The sequence below is a fragment of the Salmo trutta genome, chromosome 16 (genome assembly GCF_901001165.1).
Source record: "Salmo trutta chromosome 16, fSalTru1.1, whole genome shotgun sequence".
NCBI classification, from domain to species: domain Eukaryota; kingdom Metazoa; phylum Chordata; class Actinopteri; order Salmoniformes; family Salmonidae; genus Salmo; species Salmo trutta.
In genome coordinates, this window is record NC_042972.1 from 25,630,277 (window position 1) to 25,642,992 (window position 12,716).

Consider the following 12,716-nt stretch of genomic DNA (forward strand, 5'->3'; position numbering starts at 1 on the left):
GCGCAAAAAATTGGTGGGACCAAATAATGGGCTGGTGCCACCAACCAGTGCCACCAGGGGGAAATGTTAGTCGAGCCCATACTGTATTTCAACTTTTTCTTGAAATCAAACTTTTGTAGCTTGTGGTCATTATTTTCTATAAAGAAAATTGTACATTATTCCTGACACTCGTATACAGGTATGAAGATAAAATGGATTGACAACACAACTTCTCAGAGTACTTGTTTTCAGCCACCATAACTCTAAAATCAATTCTACAGAATGAATGCCTTTCCTTCTCTCTCTTCCTGGTCTACTGTAGAGTGCCACACCCTGTGCCACCCCAAGTGCTCGCCCTGCCTCCCTGCCACGTGCGGCCAGCCGGCGGAGTATGCTACCCACTTCTCAGAGGTGTTTTGTCGGGAGAAGGCCAACTCCCCTCCCCTGCAGCTCAAAGAGGCCGCTGGCCATGTACGCCTGGAGGGCTGGATGAAACAACCCAGGTCTGTGTACTTATATTTGTGATGGTTCCACCTGTCACCAGAGGGCGGCAGAGACCATCCTAGAGCCAATTATGACAGTCAGGTGTGTTCTATTACTCATTATGATTTCCCCTTTCAAAAGAGGTGTGTTTTCTGTTTCTCTTTGCAGAAGCTAGAATTGTTTACCGTGTGCGGTCGTTTCCTGAGTGAGTTTTCAAGACTTAGTGTTTGTTGTTTTTTCAAGTGTACTGTGATCCTGCGGATACCGTTTCTCAGTAAAGTATTATGTTTATCCTTAACCACTGATTCCTCGTCTGGTCTCTTCTCTGCACCTGGGTCCAACCTTACCACGTCACTGCAAGCTTCTGCCTAAGCATGGACACAACAGAGATCCCCCAGATCAAGAATGTTGTAACCCACCAAGGAGCACTGCTGGGGCGGCAGCATGAACAACTCTCCCAAATATCAGAGACCCTCCGGGCACTTACCGACTCCTTCCAAAAAGAGTCAAACCTTAACCCAGGAGGAGCCAATGCCCAAGTCTCATTGCCCACTGCTACAGGCTTTGCCATAGTTCCTCCAGGGAACCTGCACCGGGAACACAAGATCCAAGCCGCCGAGCGGTATGGCGGCCACCCGGGAGGATGCAAGGGGTTCCTCACTCAGTGTTCTCTGTGTGTGCTACAGTCCTCCTCGTTCCACACCGATCCTCCTCATTCCACACCGATCGGGCCATGATCGCCTACATCATCTCTCTACTCTCGGGCAAGGCCCTGGCGTGGGCAACGGCGGTGTGAGAACAGAAGCCACCATCCTGCAGCTCCATATTAGCCTTCACTGCCAAGCTGCGACGAGTCTTCGACCACCCAGTCGGCGGACGAGAAGCGGCCAGCCGACTGTTCAACATCCGCCAAGGGGACAGACCAGTGGCTGACTTAGTTATTGAGTTTCTCGCCGCCGACAGTGGGTGGAATACGGAAGCCCTGGTCACCGCTTTCCACCAGGGTTTGTCAACTCCATCAAGGATGAATTGGCCTCTCGGGAACTGGGAGAGGACCTCAAGTCCCTGATCACTCTGGCAATCAGGGTTGACAACAGCCTCTGAGAACGCGTGAGACAGTGCCTTTTTGATACCACCCCAGTATCCCGGTTTCCTGAGCACCCCAAGCCCCCCGAACCCATCATTGACGAACCTATGCAGATGGGACGCACAAGTCTGAGCCCACAGGAGCGTGACAGGTGCATGCACGAAGGCTGCTGCCTCTACTGCGGAGGTCTTGGCCATATCCGTGCTACATGCCCAGAGCTGACGGGAACACCAGGGCTCGCCAGGATAAGGGTCCTTATAGGTCCACAGACGACGCAATTGCAATCACACTGCACACTGCCCTAACCCAACCCAATGCTGTTCATCGACTACAGCTCAGCATTTAACACCAGAGTACCCTCCAAACTCGTCATTAAGCTCGAGACCCTGGGTCTCGACTCCGCCCTGTGTAACGGGGTCCTGGACTTTCTGAGAGGATGCCCCCAGGTGCTGAGGGTAGGAAACAACATCTCCACCCTGTTGATCCTCAACATTGGGGCCCCACAAGGGTGCGTTCTCAGTCCTCTCCTGTACTCCCTGTTCACCCATGACTGCGTGGCCATTTGCAGACAACACTACAGTGGTAGGCTTGATTACCATCAACGACGTGAGGGCCCTCGGAGTGTGGTGCCAGGAAAATAACCTCACACTCAATGTCAACAAAACAAGTTCCTCGGCGTACACATCACGGACAAACTGAAATTGTCCACCCACACAGACAGCGTGGTGAAGAAGGCGCAACAGCGCAACAGCGCCAAAAACACTTTTACAGATGCACAATCGCGAGCATCCTGTCGGGCTGTATCACCGCCTGGTACGGCAACTGCTCCGGCCACAACCGTAAGGCTCTCCAGAGGGTAGTGAGGTCTGCACAACGCTTCACCGGGGGCAAAGATCATCAAGGACAACAACCACCCGAGCCACTGCCTGTTCACCCCGCAATCATCCAGAAGGCGAGGTCAGTACAGGTGCATCAAAGCTGGGACCGAGAGATTGAAAAACAGCTTCTATCTCAAGGCCGTCAGACTGTTAAACAGCCATCGCTAACATTCAGTGGCTGCTGCCAACATACTGATTCAAATCTCTAGCCACTTTAATAATTAAAAATTGGATGTAATAAATGTATCACTAGTCACTTTAAACAATGCCACTTTATATGTTTACATACCCTACATTACTCTTCTCATATGTATATATTGTACTCCATACCATCTACTGCATCTTGCCTATGCCGTTCGGCTATCGCTCATCCATATGTTTATATGTACATATTCTTATTCATTCCTTACACTTGTGTGTATAATAAGGTAGTTGTTGTGAAATTGTTAGATTACTTGTTAGATATTACTGCATGGTTGGAACTAGAAGCACAAGCATTTCGCTACACTCACATTAACATCTGCTAACCATGTGTATGTGACCAATAAAATTTGATTTGATCTGGGCAGTTACCTCCGGCTACCCAATCACTGTCTGTCACTACCCGTATCCTCCACTGGGACAACCGTCAGCACCAGATTCAAGCCTTCGTGGACTCCAGGGCCACAGATAATTTCTTTGATCAGGACTTTGCCAGAGAATTACAAATCCCCTGCGTGAAATGTCCCATCCCTCTGCAGATTCAACGCCTCGATGGAAACCCATTGGCTCCGGTCAGGTGGAATATCAGACCAAGCCCATTCTACTGCAATTTGGGGTGAGACTCTTAGTTTTCTTTTGATCACTGTTCCCGAGAACCCCCTTATCTTAGGGTACCCTTAGCTAGCGCTACATAACCCACTATTCTCCTGGTCCATGGGACACCTATTGGAATGGGGTAAGGACTGCCAGACTAAATGTCTAAGACCCCCACCAAGAGCCTTGCCATGTCCTCCTGCATCCATTGAAGACCAAGACTTCTCTGCTCTCCCTCCCGAATACCTCGACCTCCGGGAGGCCTTCAGTAAGATGCAAGCCACCACCCGTCTCCCCCATTTGTTCATACGACTGTGCCATAGAACTCCTACCCGACTCCACACCTCCCGGGGCCGTTTGTACTCCCTCTCGACCCCTGAAGCAGCAGTCAGGGACAATTACGCTCTCCAGGTTAGGTGGGCTCTGTTTTCTTAACAGGTTTGATTTCACGCTCGCCTATCGCCCGGGATCCAAGAATCAGAAAGAAGACGCCTTGTCCCGCCAACACAATGTCTCTTAGAAGGGGAGGAACTCCGAGCCCACCTCTGTGATATGGAGTATTGAGACCACGCTCCGACAAGCCCAGACCCGAGAACCTGACCCCGGCGGGGGACCCACTAACAAACTTTACGTTCCGCGATCAGCCCATTCCCCGTGTATTACAATGGGGACAGTCCTCTAAATTAACTGGGCATTCAGGGGTTAATCGGACAATGGAGTTCCTGAGGCTGAAATTCTGGTGGCCCAACATGATTGAGGAAGTGAGATCCTTTGTTGCGACCTATTCCACCTGTGCCCAAAGCAAGTCCTCACGACAACGACCGGCTGTGTTGCTCCAACCTCTGCCATCCAAATCAAATTTTATTGATCACATGCACATGGTTAGCAGATGTTAATGCCAGTGTAGCGAAATGCTTGTGCCTCTAGTTCTGATAGTGCAGTAATATCTAATAAGTAATCTAACAATTCTCCAACAACGACCTAATACAGACAAATCTAAAGGGGTGAATGAGAATATGTACATAAGTATATGGATGAGCGATGGCCGAGCGTCATAGGAAAGGTGCAATAAATGGTATAAAATACAGTATATACATGTGATATGAGTAATGTAAGATATGTAAACATTACAGTGGCATTGTTTGAAGTGACTAGTGATTGGGTCTCAATGTAGGCAGCAGCCTCTCTGAGTTAGTGATTGCTGTTTAGCAGTCTGATGGCCTTGAGATAGAAGCTGTTTTTCAGTCTCTCGGTCCCAGTTTTGATGCACCTGTATCGTATCGACCTCGCCTTCTGGATGATAGTGGTGTGAACAGGCAGTACCTCGGGTGGTTGTTGTCCTTGATGATCTTTTTGGCCTTCCAGTGACATCTGTTGTTGTAGGTGTCATGGAGGGCAGGTAGTTTACCCCCAGTGATGTGCCTTCTTCACCACACTGTCACAGGGTTACCTCCATCCCAAGGGGTTACCACTATGTTGGTGGTTGTTGATCGGTTCTCCAAGGCAGCCCATTTCATTGCCTTACCCAAGTTGCCCTCAGCAAAAGAGAGCGCTGATCTCATGATTAACCATGTTCTTCGACTACACGGACTTCCCCAGGACATTGTCTCGGATCGTGGGCCCCAGTTCATCGCACGGTATTGGAAAGCCTTCTCCCTCTTGGGTGCATCGGTGAGAGTGGTTACAATAGTAACCACTTTATTATGGACATTCTTCTGTTTACCTGCCTTACCTTGCTTTATGTAGAGCACTTTGAGAATTTCTTGTAAAGCCCTTTTTAAACTAAACATATTTTTCCTTCCCTACTCCTTCTCTTCCTCCTTCTTGGGCATGAGCTCTGGGTATGGCGCTTTACAGGGAAAATGTAACACCTGTGAATATTCTGGTTCATTGTGTGTGTGTGTGTGTGTGTGTGTGTGTGTGTGTGTGTGTGTGTGTGTGTGTGTGTGTGTGTGTGTGTGTGTGTGTGTGTGTGTGTGTGTGTGTGTGTGTGTCTGTCTGCAGGTACTCCAGGCGGGGCCAGCAAGGCTGGGAGAGGAAGTATGTGGTGCTGGATGGGACCAAGGTGTCCATCTATGACTCTGAACCCAGAGAAGGTACTGCTCCTTGACTTGACTCTCAAATCAAATCAAATGTATTTATATAGCCCTTCGTACATCAGCTGATATCTCAAAGTGCTGTACAGAAACCCAGCCTAAAACCCCAAACAGCAAGCAATGCATGTGAAAGAAGCACGGTGGCTAGGAAAAACTCCCTAGGAAAAACTCCCTAGAAAGGCCAAAAACCTAGGAAGAAACCTAGAGAGGAACCAGGCTATGAGGGGTGGCCAGTCCTCTTCTGGCTGTGCCGGGTGGATATTATAACAGAATATGGTCAAGATGTTAAAATGTTCATAAATGACCAGCATGGTCAAATAATAATAATCATAGTAGTTGTCGAGGGTGCAACAAGCACGTCCGGTGAACAGGTCAGGGTTCCATAGCCGCAGGCAGAACAGTTGAAACTGGAGCAGCGGCACGGCCGGGTGGACTGGGAACAGCAAGGAGTCATCATGCCAGGTAGTCCTGAGGCATGGTCCTAGGGCTCAGGTCCTCCGAGAGAAAGAACGAAAGAAAGAGAGAATTAGAGAGAGCATATTTAAATTCACACCGGACACCGGATAAGACAAGAGAAATACTCCAGATGTAACAGACTGACCCTAGCCCCCCGACACATAAACTACTGCAGCATAAATACTGGAGGCTGAGACAAGAGGGATCAGAAGACACTGTGGCCCCATCCGATGGTACCCCCGGACAGGGCCAAACAGGCAGGATATAACCCCACCCACTTTGCCAAAGCACAGCCCCCACACCACTAGAGGGATGTCTCCAACCACCAACTTACCGTCCTAAGACAAGGCCGAGTATAGCCCACAAAGATCTCCGCCACGGCACAACCCAAGGGGGGGGGGGCAACCCAGACAGGAAGACCACGTCAGTGACTCAACCCACTCAAGTGACGCACCACTCCCATGGACGGCATGGAAGAACACCAGTAAGCCAGTGACTCAGCCCCTGTAATAGGGTTAGAGGCAGAGAATCCCAGTGGAGAGAGGGGAACCGGCAAGGCAGAGACAGCAAGGGCGGTTCGTTGCTCCAGCCTTTCCGTTCACCTTCACACTCCTGGGCCAGACTATACTTAATCATAGGACCTACTGAAGAGATAAGTCTTCAGTAAAGACTTAAAGGTTGAGACTAAGTCTGCGTCTCTCACATGGGTAGGCAGACCATTCCATAAAAATGGAGCTCTATAGGAGAAAGCCCTACCTCCAGCCATTTGCTTAGAAATTCTAGGGACAATTAGGAGGCCTGCGTCTTGTGACCGTAGCGTACGTGTAGGTATGTACGGCAGGACCAAATCGGAAAGATTTGAAATCTTGAAATCAGCCCTTGCCTTAACAGGAAGCCAGTGTAGGGAGGCTAGCACTGGAGTAATATGATAAAATTTTTGGGTTCTAGTCAGGATTCTAGCAGCCGTATTTAGCACTAACTGAAGTTTATTTAGTGCTTTATCCGGGTAACCGGAAAGTAGAGCATTGCAGTAGTCCAGCCTAGAAGTAACAAAAGCATGGATTAATTTTGCATCATTTTTGGACAGAAAGTTTCTGATTTTTGCAATGTTACGTAGATGGAAAAAAGCTGTCCGGAAACAGTCTTGATATGTTCTTCAAAAGAGAGATCAGGGTCCAGAGTAACGCCGAGGTCCTTCACGGTTTTATTTGAGACGACTGTACAACCATCCAGATTAATTGTCAGATTCAACAGAATATCTCTTTGTTTCTTGGGACCTAGAACAAGCATCTCTGTTTTGTCTGAGTTTAAAAGTAGAAAGTTTGCAGCCATCCACTTCTTTATGTCTAAAACACAGGCTTCTAGCGAGGGCAATTTTGGGGCTTCACCATGTTTCATTGAAATGTACAGCTGTGTGTCATCCGCATAGCAGTGAAATTTAACATTATGTTTTCGAATGACATCCCCAAGAGGTAAAATATATAGTGAAAACAATAGTGGTCCTAAAACGGAACCTTGAGGAACACCGAAATTTACAATTGATTTGTCAGAGGACAAACCATTCACAGAGACAAACTGATATCTTTCCCGACAGATAAGATCTAAACCAGGCCAGAACTTGTCCATGTAGACCAATTTGGGTTTCCAATCTCTCCAAAAGAATGTGGTGATCGATGGTATCAAAAGCAGCACTAAGATCTAGGAGCACGAGGACAGATGCAGAGCCTCGGTCTGATGTCATTAAAAGGTAATTTACCACCTTCACAAGTGCAGTCTCAGTGCTATGATGGGGTCTAAAACCAGACTGAAGCGTTTCGTATACATTGTTTGTCTTCAGGAAGGCAGTGAGTTGCTGCGCAACAGCTTTTTCTAAAAATTTTGAGAGGAATGGAAGATTCGATATAGGCCAATTAGTTTTTTTTAATAATTTCTGGGTCAAGATTCGGCTTTTTCAAGAGGCTTTATTACTGCCACTTTTAGTGAGTTTGGTACACATCCGGTGGATAGAGAGCCGTTTATTATGTTCAACATAGGAGGGCCAAGCACAGGAAGCAGCTCTTTCAGTAGTTTAGTTGGAATAGGGTCCAGTATGCAGCTTGAGGGTTTAGAGGCCATGATTATTTTCATCATTGTGTCAAGAGATATAGTGCTAAAACACCTTGTGTTTATTCAACAGACTGTTTTGGCAGTGTTTTCATGACCATGGTCTCCTGGGACTTGTCCAATAGGAAATGCTAATTATTTGTTTAGCATTGCAAAAAGTTTTGCTGTGGTTTTCTTTAATGAATATGACCCTGGTGTGTTTCCAGACTCTCTGAAGCCAGAGGAGGAGTTTGAACTGTGTCTCCCTGACGGAGAGGTGACTATCCATGGAGCTGTGGGAGCCTCGGAGCTCATCAACACGGCTAAGTCAGGTAAAGTTACAGTGCGCCTGTCTAAGGAGGAGCAGGGAAGGAAAAATAAGTTTAGTTTAAATAGGGCTTTACAAGATATTCTCAAAGTGCTGGTACAGGTTGTGTTGATACAGGTCCACCTGTCTGCAAAAAATCCACCACCTGGAACAAAGTTAATGGTCCCTACATTAAACCTAACAAAAGTTATAGATGACTCCTCTAGATATTACTCATTTAAGTAGCTTAATCAGGTGTGGGTGTGTGATCAAGTCATGTTTCTTCAATCTGTAATCTTGTTGTGTTGGTACTCTTTGTGCAGACATCCCATACATCTTAAAGCTGGAGTCTCACCCCCACACCACCTGTTGGCCTGGCCAGTCCCTATACTTCATGGCTCCCAGCTTCCCAGACAAGCAACGCTGGGTGGCTGTCCTGGAGTCAGTTGTAGCTGGCAGCAGGGGCTCCAAGGACAAGGTTGAGGCTGACGCGGTGAGTGTGTGTGTGTGTGTGTGTGTCTGTGCATATCTCGAGAGCCATCTTCAATCTCTAGTCAGTTGATATTTGAAGTATTGTTGTAACTTTTAATGTCTCCATCTGAGTTCTCCTGCTAGTGCATTAGAGTTTATAAATGAAACACACTCACATGAAAGAGCAAGACTTGCTTGGTGTTTGCTGGAGAGTAGGGTCAGGTGTATTCACACTCAATAGTCTCTCTTTCTCTCCCCTTCCCACCCCTTTCCCTCTCTTTTTGTCTGCATGTTGTCCCTCTACTGTCTGTTTGTTGTCAATGATTTTTATGTATGAATACATATTTTACACATATTTTACACTTTATGTGGGGGTGTTGTTGACCACACTGTAGACAGCTGTTCCTAAAAAACAGAAGAACCTCTCCCCATTGGTCCAGGTAAAGATCTGCATGAGCCTGCCTTATGCTTGGGCCGACAGAGCATGCAGTACACACACTTACTGTATACATGTACAGACATATCCAAGCACACAAACTACACATCACTATCACGCAAACAGTAAATGCAAACACACACTCTCGCCCTGAAAGGCAGCCACATGCCCACACATGCAGCACTCATGCAGCGCCTGTATGTGAGATGGCACTGTTGTGCAGCTTTGTCCCCTGGCTTCATGCATGCACTTCCATGTTAATGGTCATGTACTCTACACCCCACCAATGCAGCCCAATGATTGATTGATCAATTGGTTTGGTCTATTGTTAAGGGATTGATAGTTGCACCATCCATTGCTATGTCTTTATAGTTGTTTCAAGTGTCTGTTGTTAATTTAGATTTTAAATTTTTCCCCCCCCCCCAAGTGTCCATATCCAGCAGCTCACAGTCATGTCTGTGTTGTCACCTGCTCTGTCCTGGCACACTCTTGCCTCTTGTCACAGCCGTTGTGCAGATAACCTGCTGACCTGTTGCTTTCCCTCTCCTATGATGACAGAAACTTCTAGGAAATTCTCTGCTGAAGCTGGAGGGAGACGACCGGCTGGATATTAATTGCACCCTGCCCCTCACCGACCAGGTAGGACCTGCAACTAAACCATGCTACGGACTTGAGGTATACCTTTTATCATGGATGGAATAATACTTGGCTATCGAAATAGATCATTCACAAGAACGTGAAAGAAACATGGCTTTATTTGCTCAATTCTCAACAGCAAAATATGTATGTGATGGGTTATGTTGCTATTTCCCCATTCTAACTGTGTGGCCTTCTCTCTCCCTCTCCATAGATAGTGTTGGTGGGCTCTGAGGAGGGCCTGTATGCCCTGAACGTCATTAAGAACAGCCTGACTCACATCCCCGGCCTGGCCTCCGTTTTCCAGATCCGAATCCTCAAGGAGCACGACAAGCTGCTCATAATTACTGGTCAGTGTTGGGGACAAACTGTGTCCAGGCAAGGTTGCTGTAGCATGCGAGCGTAGTTCACCGAACCAGTTACAGCATATTGGTACCACGATTATAGAGAACGTTAATACAGTGTAATACCTGTTTATTATCCCATCTCTGTTATTGTGTGTGGGATGGAGTATGCAGTTTGTACTGTAGATGTTTGTGCTTACTGTAAAAGTACTTTGTGACAACTGCTGATGTAAAAACGTCTTTATAAATAAATGATTGATTATGTCTATACCATGTCTGGTCCAGGAGAGGAGCGGGCCCTGTGTCTGGTGGAGATCAAGAAGGTGAAGCAGTCACTGTCTCAGTCCCACCTCCCAGCCCAGCCAGATCTCAGCCCATACATCTTTGAGACGGTCAAGGGATGCCACCTCTTCTCCTCTGGCAAGGTGTGAGCCACCAATTTACGTTTCTCTTCATGGATTTTTTTCACCTTATCGAAATAGAATGAAACATTGTTTTCTGTTATAATAATGAGTCTCAGTCATAGTCATAGCGCATAGCAAATTATTCACACACCTTTTGATGATGCATCAAGTTGTCTGTTAAATTCCTTGACACTGTAGACACAACTGATTACGCCATATCTCTGGAGTGATTGTTGTCTGACTGCTTTTGTCCCTTGTGTAGATTGAGAATGGCACGTGTATATGTGCAGCCATGCCCAACAAGATCACCATACTGCGCTACAACGACAGCCTCAATAAGTTCTGTATCAAGAAGGAGATTGAGACGTCAGAGCCTTGCAGCTGTATCCACTTCACAGGCTACAGCATCATCATCGGCACCAACAAGTTCTATGAGATCGAGATGAAGCAGTACGTGCTGGAAGGTAGGTCAATGACTCCTCACACAGGATGCAAGTTAATGGTAGACACTTAGCTCGGGTTAAACGGACTGAAACAGGGAGGGACTACCTGGACTTGTCCAAAAATACATTTTTGTATCGTTGGTTGATTGATTGGTGTGGGGACCTCTCTCTTGCAGAGTTCCTGGATAAGAATGATGTGACGTTGGCCTCGGCCATCTTTGCGGCCTCCTCCCACAGTTTCTCCATCATCCAGGTCACCCAGGCACCGCAGAAAGACGAGTACCTGCTCTGCTTCCACGGTCAGGCACGTTTCATTCACATTCTATAGGCCGTGTTTCTGTGTGTGTGTGCGCGGCTGGTTGTGAGAGAGGGAGAGTGTCTGCTGTCATTATGATTAGTGAAAGTGCTACTATCAATTTCCACACAGTTTACCTGCAAGAATGATTGCTAATTTCTGCTTGTGGTGATTCCCTGTCCAGAGTTTGGGGTGTTTGTAGACGAGCACGGCCGCAGGAGTCGAAGTGAGGACATCCAATGGAGCCGTTTGCCTCTCTCATTTGGTAAGTCAAATCATGTTTTACCACTATAAGGATCATCTCAGAAGGATTGAAGCATTGCCATTTAGAAAAGTTTTATAAGACATTATAAGGGCTCATACATGCTTATAACACAGTGCTCCTCTCCATTTCAGCCTACAGAGAACCCTACCTGTTTGTGACCTATTTCAACTCGTTGGATGTGATCGAGGTCCAGGGCCACTCTGCTCTAGGGTAATACCACCTCCCTGATCCTTTAGTTTACTGAAACCCTGAATGAGTTGGCATAACATTGTAAGATTTTTCAATGGGGGTATTGTGTCTTGTTCAGGGCCCACTCGTACGCTCACCTAGACATCCCCAACCCGCGCTACCTGGGCCCAGCCATCTCCTCCGGGGCCATTTACGTGGCTTCATCCTACCAGAACAAGCTCCGGGTCATCTGCTGTAAGGGGAACCTGGGACAGGAGGGGGAGCTGCAGAGGAATGGCTCTGGACGCAGGTACATGGCTCTTATTTATTTCTCTCTTTCACTCACTCACCCTACACTCATTCCTCACCAATGCTGAGCGATTAACTGAAATGTTGGTAAAAATGTTTTGTTTTTTTAAACAACTAATTGACAGACCTTTGGTACATTATTTGAATTCCATCTCCTTCGGTTTTTTTCTGTGAGCTCAATGCGCACATTGCATAGTTTCTCTAGAGATAAATCAGATCAAGCCCGAACTATGCGATGTACAGTGGGGAGAACAAGTATTTGATACACTGCCGATTTTGCAGGTTTTCCTACTTACAAAGCATGTAGAGGTCTGTCATTTTTATCATAGGTACACTTCAACTGTGAGAGATGGAATCTAAAACAAAAATCCAGAAAATCACATTGTATGATTTTTAAGTAATTAATTTGCATTTTATTGCATGACATAAGTATTTGATCACCTACCAACCAGTAAGAATTCCGGCTCTCACAGACCTGTTAGTTTTTCTTTAAAGAAGCCCACCTGTTCTCCACTCATTACCTGTATTAACTGCACCTGTTTGAACTCGTTACCTGTATAAAAGACACCTGTCCACACACTCAATCAAACAGACTCCAACCTCTCCACAATGGCCAAGACCAGAGCGCTGTGTAAGGACATCAGGGATAAAATTGTAGACCTGCACAAGGCTGGGATGGGCAACAGGACAATAAGCAAGCAGCTTGGTGAGAAGGCAACAACTGTTGGTGCAATTATTAGAAAATGGAAGAAGTTCAAGATGACGGTCAATCACCCTCGGTC

General features: G+C 46.9%; 1 protein-coding gene across 1 annotated transcript in view; it reads left to right on the plus strand.

The window, feature by feature from the left end:
* LOC115150381 (citron Rho-interacting kinase) overlaps window positions 1–12,716 on the plus strand; it is a 46,978-nt gene that overhangs the window by 27,663 nt on the left and 6,599 nt on the right. Inside the window, exons 26-38 of the mRNA XM_029693615.1 lie at window positions 302–482; window positions 5,227–5,318; window positions 8,084–8,188; window positions 8,487–8,656; window positions 9,030–9,074; window positions 9,629–9,745; window positions 9,921–10,056; window positions 10,336–10,475; window positions 10,717–10,918; window positions 11,074–11,196; window positions 11,377–11,457; window positions 11,589–11,667; window positions 11,765–11,935. Coding sequence (XP_029549475.1) covers window positions 302–482; window positions 5,227–5,318; window positions 8,084–8,188; window positions 8,487–8,656; window positions 9,030–9,074; window positions 9,629–9,745; window positions 9,921–10,056; window positions 10,336–10,475; window positions 10,717–10,918; window positions 11,074–11,196; window positions 11,377–11,457; window positions 11,589–11,667; window positions 11,765–11,935 — 1,642 coding nt within the window. The remainder of the gene's footprint in view (window positions 1–301; window positions 483–5,226; window positions 5,319–8,083; window positions 8,189–8,486; window positions 8,657–9,029; window positions 9,075–9,628; window positions 9,746–9,920; window positions 10,057–10,335; window positions 10,476–10,716; window positions 10,919–11,073; window positions 11,197–11,376; window positions 11,458–11,588; window positions 11,668–11,764; window positions 11,936–12,716) is intronic.